Below are 12,947 nucleotides of genomic sequence, written 5' to 3'. Positions count from 1 at the left end.
GAAACCCTGCGTTCGCTGCAGCTAACCGTATTTTAAAAACAGCCGACATCACCTTTCCTATTTTGGAGATTTCACCCCTAGATTGTACCGATCGCTGCGACTCTGAGAATTGGAAAGAATGGTGTTTTTACCTGCAAAGGAGTCGGGCCAGTTGACCCCAATCCCCGATAGTATCCCAATCAGCGAGTTTATGCTCAATGAGAAATATGGACGAGTGGCACACGCCGGCTCCCGGGACCCATACACATGCGGCATCACCGGGAAATCATACTCGTCGCAAGAGGTAGCCAACCGTGTTGACTCCCTGTCTCGTAGTCTTTCAAAAGAATTTGGCTGGGCGCCGAATGAAGGATCGGAATGGGATAAGACATTGGCCGTGTTTACGCTCAACACTGTAGGTGGAATTCTGTATCAAGACGAATAGCCAGGAGCTTATTCTTTCGTTTTGCCTTTAGATCGATTCCTTGCCCCTATTCTGGGCCGTTCACAGATTGGGTGGTGTTCTCAGTCCCGCCAATGCATCATACTCCGCCGCCGAATTGACACACCAGTTGCTTGATTCCAAGGCCAAAGCCCTGGTCACTTGCGTTCCTCTCCTGTCCATCTCACTGGAAGCTGCAGCCAAAGTTGGTCTCCCGAAGAGCAGAATCTACCTACTCGATGTACCCCAGGAGCTTCTTGGGGGCGCGAAGCCCCCGACAGGATACAAGTCCGTTTCCGAACTCATCGAGGCGGGCAAGTCTCTACCACCAGTGGACCAGTTGCGATGGAGCGCGGGTGAGGGCGCCCGACGAACAGCATTTTTATGCTATTCGAGTGGAACATCTGGAATGCCGGTAAGTGCCCCGAACAACTTGAATAACACTTCGGCCTAATGAATGTGTTGCAAAAACAGAAAGGAGTGATGATCTCACACCGCAACGTGATCGCCAATACCCTCCAAATCAAGGCATTTGAGCAGAGCTATCGAGATGGCGGGAGCACAAAGCCCGCTAGTACTGAGGTTGCTCTTGGTCTCCTTCCACAGAGCCATATCTACGCTCTTGTGGTCATTGGCCATGCTGGCGCATACCGAGGCGACCAAACAATCGTTCTCCCCAAGTTTGAATTGAAATCCTACCTGAAAGCTATTCAGCACTTTAAGATCAGCTCGCTCTTCCTGGTGAGCATGGCTTTGCTGATTAGAAGATTTGTCAAATGCTGACCACAACCATTTAGGTACCACCAATCATCATCCACATGCTGAGCACTCAAGACGTGTGCTCCAAGTATGACCTTAGCTCCGTGCATAGTATCTTCACCGGAGCAGCACCTCTAGGCATGGAGACAGCAGCCAGCTTCCTCAAATTCTACCCAAACATTTTGATCCGCCAAGGATACGGTACGTGGTATTTTTGCTTCTAATAGACACAGCTCTGATATTCTCGCGCATAGGTCTGACAGAGACATCCACGGTCGTAACCTCGACCTCCATGGATGATATTTGGCTAGGCTCATCTGGCGCGTTACTCCCTGGATTTGAGGCACGCATCATGACACCCGAAGGCGAGGAAATCACAGCGTATGACACACCAGGCGAGTTGGTCGTCCGAGGACCAAGTGTCGTCCTGGGCTACTTGAACAACGATAAAGCCACCAAAGAGACCTTCGTGGATGGATGGATGCTTACGGGTGACGAGGCTGTCGTTCGTGTCAGCCCGAAGGGCATCGAACACGTGTTTATTGTCGACCGAATTAAGGAGTTGATCAAGGTCAAGGTTCGTGGTGCCATCGGCTGATCGAGATATTCGCACTCTAACACGTCATTTCTAGGGTCTGCAAGTCGCACCTGCAGAACTCGAAGCCCATCTCCTCGCCCACCCTGATGTCTCAGACTGCGCTGTTATCGCCATTCCGGATGATCGTGCAGGAGAAGTCCCCAAGGCTATCGTGGTCAAGTCTCCCACGGCAGGGTCAGACGAATCAACCCTCCAAGCTCTCGTGAAGTACGTTGAAGATCACAAGGCCCGTCATAAGTGGTTGAAGGGGGGTATCAGATTTGTGGATGTAATCCCCAAGAGCCCGAGTGGTAAGATTCTTCGTCGATTGCTCCGTGATCAAGAGAAGGAGGCACGGAGAAAGGCAGGTAGCAAGATCTAAAAATTTCCGGCATAGCTTTGATTAAATCTTAGTCTTTTGGAACTTTGGGAGAAGCACCAAGGACCATTTTTGTCTTGAGCTGAAATCAAACACCTGATAAACAGGAAACCTCAACTCCTGTGAAGAGCTTGTAGATCCACCGGTAGATGGTTCAAATCTTCAATATAGTTAATAGCTTCTTTCATATTACCAATTTACCGCCAATTATCAGATTGATACGTGAGTTCAAGATGAAGACCTCAGGATAGACGTGTCGAAAACACTGGTTCATGAAGCCTCTGAAATTCGATTATCTCGTCAGATAGGTATGAACAGCAATATTCACTTACTTACCATCCGAAACATTGAAAGTTCGTCTGCCAGATTAGATACAGGAACCGTGAATTAGAGATATCGGCGGTATGTGCGATCGAAGGTAAAAGAGGCTTTGGGTATCATTAGAAGTACATGGCTTTGGATGGATAATCCGTTATTTCAAGAAATATACATGTGTAAGTAACAAAGATTTTAGGCCATTTCGCCATCGCTGGCTCCCTGGGAGACTCCCTGAGGGTCGCCTCGAGGGTCGCCTTGAGGGGCTCCTTGGGGTACTGCCTGTCTTCTCAGAATTCGATCAACTGCAGAGGCAAGACCCCGGCAAAGCCCAGCCCAGGACTTGCGTTTTGAGAAAATTTGGCACACCTCAGTGACCAGACGCAAGGAGCTTGCCTTGCCCGTCAGATTGCCGACTCCAACCAGATTGAGCCGAGTATTCGGGCCCTCGGCGATCCACATTTGAATTTCCCTGGTATCTAACAAGCGAACTTCGTTGGTTGAAGTTTGCGGCTTTTCGAGGTCAGGAGCGACCACAAGGGTATCGAATGCCCATATATAGAAGAAAGAAATCAGGAAAAAGAGAGGATCATGACAGGCAAATTTCTGCTTTGCTTTCAGTGTGCTGTAAACACATACAGCATGCCACAGACATTTCCTAGCACTAGGTGCGTCATTTTCCATCCAATGTTTCAGGTTATTTGCCGACATATCGGCCGCAGAGTCATCGCCTTGCCAACCTGAAAATGACTCGAGCATATGAAGTGATACTAGCCGGAGAAGGGATAGTACATGATGGATGACATCTCGAGCAGCAATATAGTCAGGTTTGGCTGAGACGGGAATTGCCGCGAATACTTCGTCCATCGACTGGAACATCACTGATCGAAGAGCTGAATGGGTTGATGTAAGATGGGCCCATTGCTCCTGACCTGACACGCCAGTCACTTGAGAACTTAGGCTCGATTTCCAGATGGAAGAATATGACATTTTGTCAAGGAACAATCTCTCTTCGCTGTAAAGAGACAGCATGTAGAGATTTCGGCGATAGGCATCCATTCCTGCCATGCTTTCACTGGCTTTTCTGACATCAAGTTGAGTGGATGCAGATTGTGGTAGATCTAAAATTTATGGTTAATTCCGAAGGTATCTGGTTGATACCAAATAAAATTAGCTCACCTTGATCAGACTGGTATACAAGAACGAAATTGTCAGCATTCCTGCGACACCATAGTGATTGACGACAGGGAAACTCGTCGGGGAGTTCATGCTGCCCAAATATCGGCTGACGATCAAATAAAATGAGTTGAAGACATTCGAGTTCTGATAAAATTTAGTCACGCTCCCATGGCTTTTCGCAGGGGCACATACGAAAGATACTATGAAGGAGACGTATACGAGATTCTCTGGCCAGCCAGGCTTTCCAGTGTCTTGGAGCTTGTGACGCTTTTGTATTCATGCATGGATCAACCTTTAAGACACGAGCCAATGTGACAAGTACATTTCGCTCATACTGCAGCTTCAACTGCGCTTTGTGTGACCCGTCAAACATCAGGCAGACGTCACTAAGAAATACGCTTTGTGCATAGGATAAAGTTGTTGCTTCGGGTGCTTGGGGTCGCTAATTTGATTAATATGAGGTAGGGGTCTTTACCGATATTAAACTTACGTTTTGTGTTATTGCGTGGGACAGTATCTCTCCGAAAGCTGCGGAAAACATACTGGCATTGCTGAAAGCGCTATATTGACTCCCAACAGTGACAACTGCTAAAAGTACCATCCACGAGATTGAGGTTTTGTCAAGCCCGAATTCTAGTGCATATGGGTGAACCACGGGGTATTCATGGTCAAAGTGTTCAAAATACAAGTGCACAAAGTCTTGGATGACCCTCCGCCATGGAAATGTCGCATCTTCTGTTTCTCCCACGCTCACAAGAAATGCTTTAAGTGACGTATATATTGTGGCGTTGACTATCATGTTGTAACGGGATTCAGGCAACAAGAAGCGCTCATCTGCACGCCGCATTCTGGGGAGTGACAATTTCAACCGGTGTATTGGATTAAACGAGCTGGGGTGAACTGGATTGGAAGAGCTGGCTGCACCGGGAGCCGCAGGGGCAACAGGGGCAGTACGAGCGATATGAGCAATCGGAGTAGGAGCATTCGGAGCAGGAGCAGTCGGAGCAGAAGCAGTCGGAGCAGGAGGGGCAGCAGGGGCAGCAGGAACAGCAGGGGCATGAGCATTGCCACGTGTAGTATTAGCAGGTGGTCTTGCTTGTAATGCTGAGCTGATCTCATTCTCCGAGTCTTCTGATGTTTCCATAACATCATGCGAGACATCAATCCGATTCTGTGTACTCAGGTCCAATGAGAAGGGTGATGTAGGTGTGTTTGATGAGATGGAATTCTGATCTTGGATATTTCGAGAAGATAGAGCACTTGACTGGACCGAGAGCTCTGTTTTTAATCCTTTTTCATCATGGTGTTTCCTCAAATGAGCCGCCAACCTATGTCTTTGCGGGGAATCAGATTTGGAACGATGTATGAATAGGAAGTGTCTGTAGCACAGAGACTCTGGCATACCTCCGAGTATAGGACTTTGGACAAAAGCGGCATTTGTGCTCTTTCGACCCTGAGTGTCCTCGGTCATAGCATTGTTGTGTCAGGGCTGTACCGCACTGATCACATGTAAGATGAAGTTGTGGGCGAGTATGAGTTAGGATATGGCGCTTCAGATGGTGTTTACGCCCGAATACCTTGTCGCATTGCTCGCACGGGTAAGACTCCTGCAGGGGGTTCATCGCTTCTTTCCTTGAAATACCTAGAAAAATTCAAAGAATCAATGAAATCTGTAACTAAACAGTCTACAATCAGGACTGTGGCCATATATTATTATTCATAGAAAATCCCGTGAATTCAGCAACGCCTACAATTTCGCGTCTCGCGCTGAGGCAAAAGCGGTCAATAAAGCGGTAAGAGGCGGAGCATAATCTGCCGCGGGGTGGTGGATTTCTAAGCGGGGAGGTAAAGAAAAAAGATCGAGGGCATTTCAAGTTGCCTTAACAACCAATTTCTTGTTTCGATATTGTTTCGGAACGGGTAGTATCAAGACTGTCCATCACTCCTTTCAAAATATATTTTCATCTCCCACATATCCACATATTGAAAAAATAAAAATGTCTTCAAACGACCCGCATCGCGAGAATGAAGAGGCAGAATATATCCAGGCTGACGACGCCGAAGAGATCTTCGATCGTGATGAGGATCAGCATATGTCGGATGGAGAAGGAGAATATGATGACGAGAACATGACCATTGAAGATGAGATCACCTTCCAAAACGACTCGGCGGCACACTTCGATTCACACTCAGACTCTGTATTCTGTGTTGCGCAGCACCCGGTTCACAACAACATTGTCATGACCGGTTCTGGAGATGACACAGCTTACATCTTTGACTCGACCCCCGCACCGCGTCCTGTGCTCCCATCGAGCTATGAATCGAACCCTCAGCCAAGGGAGCGTGAGTCTCTCTTGCCTCTGGCTAAGCTTGACGGGCACACCGACACTGTGAATGCTGTAGTTTTCACCGAGCCAGCAGGAGAGTATGCTATTACGGCTGGTATGGATGGCAAGCTGCGAGCTTATCGTGATACCACACCCCAGAAGACCGGACTCGCATGGGAGTTCTTTGGCGAGGCCCAGGAAGTTGAAGAGATCAATTGGATGGCCGTATGCCCCTACCAGCAGGGTAATGAAGCGACGCAAAATGTTATTGCTATCGGTTCCAATGACGGCAGCGCGTGGGTCTTCCGTATCGATCATACCGATCCCGGGCAGCCTATCTCCATCATCCAGACCTTCTTCTCTCACACTGAGTCATGCACTGCAGGCGCATGGACGCCTGATGGAAATCTGCTGGCAACTGTTTCTGAGGACAGCAGCTTCTTTGTTTATGATGTATTCGGAGCTGCTGCCGCCGCTGGCATCGAGTACTCCCCAGGTACCAATGCCATTCTTGGATTGAATGGGGAGGACCAGCGCTTTGCCGTTGAGGGTGGCCTCTATACTATTGCCATTTCTCCCAGTGGTGGCATTGCCGCAGTGGGTGGTGCCGAGGGCAACATTAGAGTTGTCGGCCTCCCCCGAATCGCAGCAGGTGCTCCTGCAACCAAGGGTAAGGCCAAGGGTGCAGCCTCCCAGTCCGGTTCCACCGCTGCAGGCACTATTATGGCCGCATTGCAGACCCAAACGGACAACATTGAGTCACTGTCGTTCTCACAGGCCCCCTTCACCCTTCTTGCTTCCGGGTCTGTGGATGGTTCTATTGTGATGTACGATGCGGCTCATCGATTTGCGGTACGTCGGCATATTAGAGATGCCCACGACGGGACCGCCGTTGTCAAGGTTGAGTTCCTGCCTAGCAACAAGAAACTCGGTGCAACTGTCTCAGGGCCCCTTGCCGCTGCTCCCGCAGCCCACCAGAACCGCTCTTGGATGCTCACGTCTGTCGGCCTGGATGGTGTGGTCCGACGTTGGGACGCACGCGGTGGCACTGCCGCGGCTTCTCAGGGATTGATGCAGGAGTGGAAGGGACACATGGGTGCCACGGAAAATGATGAGGGCGAGCAAGCTGGTGGCATCATGGGCTTCGTACAGGGCCTGGATGGAAAACGCATTGTCACTGCCGGTGATGATGGTATCTCGTTGGTATTCGAGGAGTAATTAGCACAAAAAAGTTGGGAGGTCCCAAACATGCATAGTGGGGGTTCATGTCGATAATGATATTACGTGTTTATAGAAGCTCAAAGCCAAACCAACCTTGATAACCAGCTCATAATATACAAAGGAAACCCTGTGTAGAGTCGACGATCGAACAATAAAGAAACATCTGGTTGTAGTAGTGGAACAAAAGCTATGTACATTCGACAAATCAAACCCAAAGCGCCATCTGAAGCTATGCTCCTTATGAGCCATGAGAAGCTGCATCTCCGCCCTGACACGAAAAGCTCCCGGACTCGGTAAATCTGTGGGCGCTATGATCCAAAACCAGGCTGTGGTTCTCGCGGAGGCGAGACGACTCTTTCTGCCGCCTGGGGTATACGTCCTCCGCTCGATGATCCGTCGGTCGGCGGCATTCTCAATTGGTCTCCAGAGACAACCTTTTAGTGGTGACCGTCACCATGGTGAGCATCGCCATGGTGGTGATCATCCTTCATGAAGAAGTGCTCGTATGTGCAGTAGCCAGCGAAGGCGACAGTCGCGATACCGAAGCCGGGGAAGAGACCCTTGAAGCGGTTGAATCTGCTGAAGGGGCCAGTGTAGCGCCAGGTCTCACTGTAGAATATTAGTGCCTACCACAATTGGCTTAACATATGTATCCCTTGACGTACTTGCGAGCCCATGGATCCCGCTTGGCCCAGACGGAAGATGGGGAGGCCGCGGCCTTGAACTGAGCGAGGTCGAAACCGGTGGGGTTGCGGGCGGGCATTGTGGGAGTTATCCGGTAGGAAATATTATAGAAAGACGGAAATAAAGAGAAACAATATGTGAAGGGCTGTAACTTGGTCCCTTAGTCCGCAATCAACCGCAAAGTGATACAGTGAGGAGCCGAAGATGAGGAAAAGAGGTGTGCTTGGCAATTACCCGCGCTAACCGAATACGGTAGACCAAGTAGCTCTCCCGCCTTCGAGGGACGAAACTGTCACTTCATCCATGCGCATCCTCGAAACAACAAAATGCCACCTCCAGTTGGCAGATATGGGCCAGCTGGCCTAAATGCCCCATACAACATACAACAAGCTCACCTTCAATCCCAACACCCCGCACACGCACAATCCGGAAATACGCTACCTCCCCCTTCGCTTGGCCATCCTGGCTTCGCGGGCAATCCGAACACCAACATCAACCCTTTTACACTATCCGGCGGAATTGCAAATGGAATGGCGGTAGGCGGTTTTCCAGGAGCTGGAGCAGGTGATGGCGGTGGCACCGGTCTGGCCAGTCATGCGGCACAGATGGGATTTGCGCGCGGTGCGCAAATGCAACAGCAACAACTACACCAGGGTCACGACGGTCGATTAGCACTCGAAGGAAAGGGCGGTGCCGTGAAGTCAAGAATCAGAGATGTGTGGAAGCACAACCTGGCCCATGAGATGGCGGTGCTGAGGCAGTTGGTCGATAAGTACCCTTATATCAGCATGGTAAGCACCAACTACGGATGTCTCCGTAAAAAACGGGTCTCGACATAGCAACTTTACTGACTAGGACCTAGGACACCGAGTTCCCTGGTATTGTTGCTCGGCCGATCGGGTCATTTTCGAACAAAGCAGATTACCATTATCAGACCCTCCGGTGCAACGTTGATCTTCTAAAGATGATTCAACTAGGCATCACTTTATTCAACGACGAAGGAGAGGTTCCTCCAGCCTCAGGCACTGATGCCAATGGGCAAGCGTATGGTGTACCCGCTCCCTGCACATGGCAGTTCAACTTCCGATTTTCACTCGAAGGAGACATGTACGCCCAGGAGTCAACAGCCATGCTTGCTAAATCTGGAATCGACTTTGCTATGCACGAAAAGAACGGCATTGATCCTTTCGAATTCGGTGCTCTTTTGATTAGCTCTGGATTGGTGCTCCTAGATGACGTTCACTGGGTTTCTTTCCACTCCGGGTACGACTTTGGCTACTTGATGAAGATCATGCTCTGCTCTCAGCTTCCAGAAAACGAAGAGGAGTTCCACAAGCTTCTGACCATCTTCTTCCCGTCACTTTACGATATTAAGTACCTCATGAAGCACGCCGGTCGCAATCAAGCCGTCAATGGTTCTCCTCTTACCCAGGCCGCAGCACAGATTCTGACCAACCTAGGCCAAAAATCTGGTTTACAAGACATAGCAGATGAACTCGGCGTTAAGCGCGTTGGAATCGCCCATCAGGCTGGCTCGGACTCCCTAGTGACCGGCGAGATCTACTGGAAGACGCGTCAGCTCATTTTCGGAGGGTCAATTGATGACAGCAAATATTCTGGCCAAATCTGGGGCCTCAACGGACAAATGCCCGCAGTGGCCTACAACATGGCCCAGCAAACGCCGAACCTCAATGGTGCCACCATGTACTCGGGTGGCACTCCCAGTACTCCCAATACTGGGTCTCACGGAGCTGGCGCCCAAACACCTCAACACCAAGCAGCTAGCTACAACAATGCCCCGACTCCCGGAGCCTATCAAATGGGCCGGGTATGAGGCACAGAGGCACAGAGGCACAGCCCCTGAAGCCCCTGGGATTGATATGATATGATGTATGTACATAGACACGAGAACATCGTGTGCTTTTCCTTCGATATTCGGCATTGTCTTCGCGCCTGGGGCTTTGCGTGGGCTTCGTTGCCTGTGCCGGTTCTTGCGTCTGGACGACGGTGTTGGGCAGGAAGGTGCCTGGCGTTTGATATGGTTGGTTTTGAATCCATTTACGAGGCGTTGATAGGCTCTATTATGGCCTTGTGCCTTTCGTTCTTGTGATCTAGGTCGCTTTTTCTTTCTTTTTTCTTGTAGCTAGATCGGACCTGTATGTGTCCTATGTATAGGAATTCTGGCTTCTGTTCGCTAAATCTGGCCCGGTTTGTAGATTCATGAGCTTCTCTCGGCTTGCCTCGATGTACATTGTATCATCTTACGGGATCTATGTTGTACTAGGCATATCTAGGGATCCTCTCGGATGACTGGGTCCACAGCTGTAGACCGCCATTGAGGCTAAGCTCGGATTCCCAATTGAGCATTCACATGCGGCATTTCTGATTCTACCCCGCGATGTGACAAGCGACATGAATAATACAGAGATATCAATATCAAGCTGCAGACAAGCATCTTTTTGCCCTTTTGGGATTGGAGATATTGCGCTAACCCCAATCAGGTCCTCAGATCCGGCCTCCGCAAATAGGCTTTATCTAATCGGATGGAGGTATACGATGTAGCTACATGTACATCGGGACATATGAAGATATCTCTTGCTTGTTAAATAGCCTGCAAGCCCAGACAGGGAGCTCAGTTAAGATTATTGTATTTAACTCTCCAACAACTTCTCGACTCGGATTGGCGCTTTATCCTTACTATCATCTCCTTCCCTATACCTCTAGCACAGCATGGTTCTCGACAGACTACAGCAATTGACTCACCAAGTCAGCGCGACTACACCGGCACCTCATCCCCTTGATCCTCTTTCTACTGTCGAAATTGATACGGTCGTCGGCATTGTCCGCAAAGAACATGGCTCGCTCAACTTCAATGCGGTCACACTATACGAGCCCCGCAAGGCCCAGATGATGGCCTGGGTGGCTGATCCAGAGAGCACTCCTCGTCCTGCTCGAGCTGCCGATGTGGTTGCCATTGCACCTGGTGGCAAGATCTACGATGGTGTGGTTGACCTGGACCAGAAGAAGATCATCAAGTGGCAGCACACACCGAATGTTCAGCCTTTGATCACCATGGAGGATTTACAGGAGGTTGAGCATGTTGTGCGCAAGGATCCTAAGGTCATTGAGCAATGCGGTATTATTGGAATTCCCAAGGAGGATATGCATAAAGTATACTGTGACCGTAAGTGGACTGCCCTCGATCATCGAAGCTTGACACTGATCAGATGGCATTCTAGCATGGACAATTGGGTACGATGAGCGTTTTGGAACTGGAGTCCGTCTTCAGCAAGCCCTCATGTACTACCGCCCTCATCCCGACGACTCCCAGTACACCTATCCCTTGGACTTCTGTCCTATCTTCAACTCCGAGACCAAGCAGATCATCCACATTGACGTGCCGCCTGTACGGAGACCAGTCAGCAAGGCGCTGCCAAACAACTATCATCCCGCCTCAATCGAGAAAGAAGGTGGATACCGGACCGATATCAAGCCAATTCACATCACCCAACCAGAGGGTGTGTCATTCGAAGTCAAGGGACGGACAATCGAATGGCAAAACTGGAGCATCCACGTTGGCTTCAACTACAGGGAAGGCATTGTTCTGAACAACATCACATTCAACGACAAGGGCAATGTGCGACCTATCTTCTGGCGTCTTTCACTGGCCGAGATGGTCGTGCCATATGGCAACCCGGAGCATCCCCACCAACGCAAGCACGCATTCGACCTAGGCGAGTACGGCGGCGGATACATGACCAACAGCCTGACACTGGGATGCGACTGCAAGGGTGCAATCCACTACATGGACGCGGCATTCGTCAACCGGGCGGGCGCCAGCACAATCATCAAGAACGCCATCTGCATCCACGAAGAAGACGCCGGCATCCTATTCAAGCACACCGATTTCCGCGACGAGTCGATGGTCGTAACCCGCGGCCGAAAGCTCATCATCTCGCAGATCTTCACTGCGGCAAACTACGAGTACTGCGTGTACTGGATCTTCCATCAGGACGGCACAGTCCAGCTCGAGATCAAGCTGACCGGTATCCTCAACACCTACGCCATGAACCCAGGCGAGGATACCAAGGGCTGGGGAACTGAGGTGTACCCCGGTGTCAACGCCCACAACCACCAGCATCTGTTCTGTCTGCGTGTAGACCCCAACATCGACGGGCCGAGCAATACCGTCTTCCAGGTAGATGCAGTCCAAGGACCTGGTGAAGTCGGCAGCGCCGAGAACAAGTACGGCAACGCATTCTACGCCAAAAAAACAAAGTTCTCCACACCTCTCGAGGCAATGTCCGACTATAATGGATCTACGAGCCGTACCTGGGACATGGCTAATACCAACAAGCTCAACCCATACAGCAAGAAACCCGTGAGCTACAAGCTTGTCAGCCGTGATGTTCCTCCCCTACTCCCCAAAGCGGGCGGACTGGTCTGGAAGCGAGCAGGATTCGCACGCCATGCCGTCCATGTCACCAAATGTGAGTTTTACCATTCTCCCTTCATATAATGTTTCATTTTCTGACCCAGTTCTCCAGACGACGACGACCAAGTCCACCCAGCTGGCCGCCACGTCCCACAGACCTCCGGCGAGCCCTCGGAGGGTCTACCCGCGTGGATTGAAGCTGCTGGTCCCAGCTGCTCTATTGATAACACTGACGTCGTTCTTTGGCACACGTTCGGTCTGACGCACTTCCCTGCGCCGGAGGACTACCCGATCATGCCTGCAGAGCCAATGACACTTCTTCTGCGCCCGCGAAACTTCTTTGACCGCAACCCAGTCCTTGATGTTCCTCCTAGCTTTGCGCGTACACCAACTCAGGTCGCTGCTAACGCGGGTGCGTGTGCCTGCAAGAAGAGTGATGGGTCTAGTGTGTTAGTTTGATTTGATGAGATGCGACTTTGCTTTTGTTACTAGTTTTCTCAGCGTTGCATTTCTTGTATATAAGTTACACTTTTTTTTTGGCAAATGAACGGATTAATGATTCTTGATCAACTTTATAATTTGCGATACTTTAATCTGCCAAGTAGGTGTGGGCAATCGTGGTATCTATCTACTCTGTATAGGGTGGAGAT

The 12,947-nt window shown here is 50.3% G+C and overlaps 6 protein-coding genes across 6 annotated transcripts; 4 read left to right on the top strand and 2 right to left on the bottom strand.

The window, feature by feature from the left end:
• Positions 1 to 118: 118 nt before the first annotated feature.
• Positions 119 to 2,139, top strand: N7447_002517 (acyl--CoA ligase; the record flags this gene model as incomplete). Its single annotated transcript, XM_057226792.1, has 6 exons — positions 119 to 394; positions 456 to 836; positions 896 to 1,162; positions 1,219 to 1,381; positions 1,435 to 1,757; positions 1,813 to 2,139. 6 exons carry the CDS (start codon positions 119 to 121, stop codon positions 2,137 to 2,139), a joined length of 1,737 nt encoding a protein of 578 aa, XP_057090808.1.
• A 507-nt stretch (positions 2,140 to 2,646) lies between these two features.
• N7447_002516 (transcriptional regulator family: C2H2 zinc finger and Fungal Specific TF) lies at positions 2,647 to 5,067 on the bottom strand (the record flags this gene model as incomplete). The annotated part of the gene is made up of 5 exons (XM_057226791.1): positions 2,647 to 3,572; positions 3,631 to 3,774; positions 3,823 to 4,072; positions 4,121 to 4,801; positions 5,035 to 5,067. 5 exons carry the CDS (start codon positions 5,065 to 5,067, stop codon positions 2,647 to 2,649), a joined length of 2,034 nt encoding a protein of 677 aa, XP_057090807.1.
• A 560-nt stretch (positions 5,068 to 5,627) lies between these two features.
• On the top strand, positions 5,628 to 7,175 carry N7447_002515 (WD40 repeat domain-containing protein; the record flags this gene model as incomplete). The annotated part of the gene is made up of 1 exon (XM_057226790.1): positions 5,628 to 7,175. The coding sequence occupies one exon, from the start codon at positions 5,628 to 5,630 to the stop codon at positions 7,173 to 7,175; it is 1,548 nt and encodes a 515-aa protein (XP_057090806.1).
• A 440-nt stretch (positions 7,176 to 7,615) lies between these two features.
• Positions 7,616 to 7,941, bottom strand: N7447_002514 (NADH dehydrogenase [ubiquinone] 1 beta subcomplex subunit 3; the record flags this gene model as incomplete). The annotated part of the gene is made up of 2 exons (XM_057226789.1): positions 7,616 to 7,787; positions 7,844 to 7,941. The coding sequence occupies 2 exons, from the start codon at positions 7,939 to 7,941 to the stop codon at positions 7,616 to 7,618; spliced, it is 270 nt and encodes an 89-aa protein (XP_057090805.1).
• A 247-nt stretch (positions 7,942 to 8,188) lies between these two features.
• N7447_002513 (CCR4-NOT core DEDD family RNase subunit POP2) lies at positions 8,189 to 9,696 on the top strand (the record flags this gene model as incomplete). Its single annotated transcript, XM_057226788.1, has 2 exons — positions 8,189 to 8,653; positions 8,725 to 9,696. 2 exons carry the CDS (start codon positions 8,189 to 8,191, stop codon positions 9,694 to 9,696), a joined length of 1,437 nt encoding a protein of 478 aa, XP_057090804.1.
• Positions 9,697 to 10,592: 896 nt separating this feature from the next.
• On the top strand, positions 10,593 to 12,756 carry N7447_002512 (peroxisomal copper amine oxidase; the record flags this gene model as incomplete). The annotated part of the gene is made up of 3 exons (XM_057226787.1): positions 10,593 to 11,046; positions 11,102 to 12,352; positions 12,410 to 12,756. The coding sequence occupies 3 exons, from the start codon at positions 10,593 to 10,595 to the stop codon at positions 12,754 to 12,756; spliced, it is 2,052 nt and encodes a 683-aa protein (XP_057090803.1).
• Between the last annotated feature and the right edge of the window lie 191 nt (positions 12,757 to 12,947).

This window comes from Penicillium robsamsonii, assembly GCF_028829455.1.
Source record: "Penicillium robsamsonii strain IBT 29466 chromosome Unknown utg000001l_segment0_segment0, whole genome shotgun sequence".
Taxonomy (NCBI): Eukaryota; Fungi; Ascomycota; class Eurotiomycetes; order Eurotiales; family Aspergillaceae; genus Penicillium; species Penicillium robsamsonii.
This window is presented reverse-complemented; position numbering and strand designations above follow the sequence as displayed.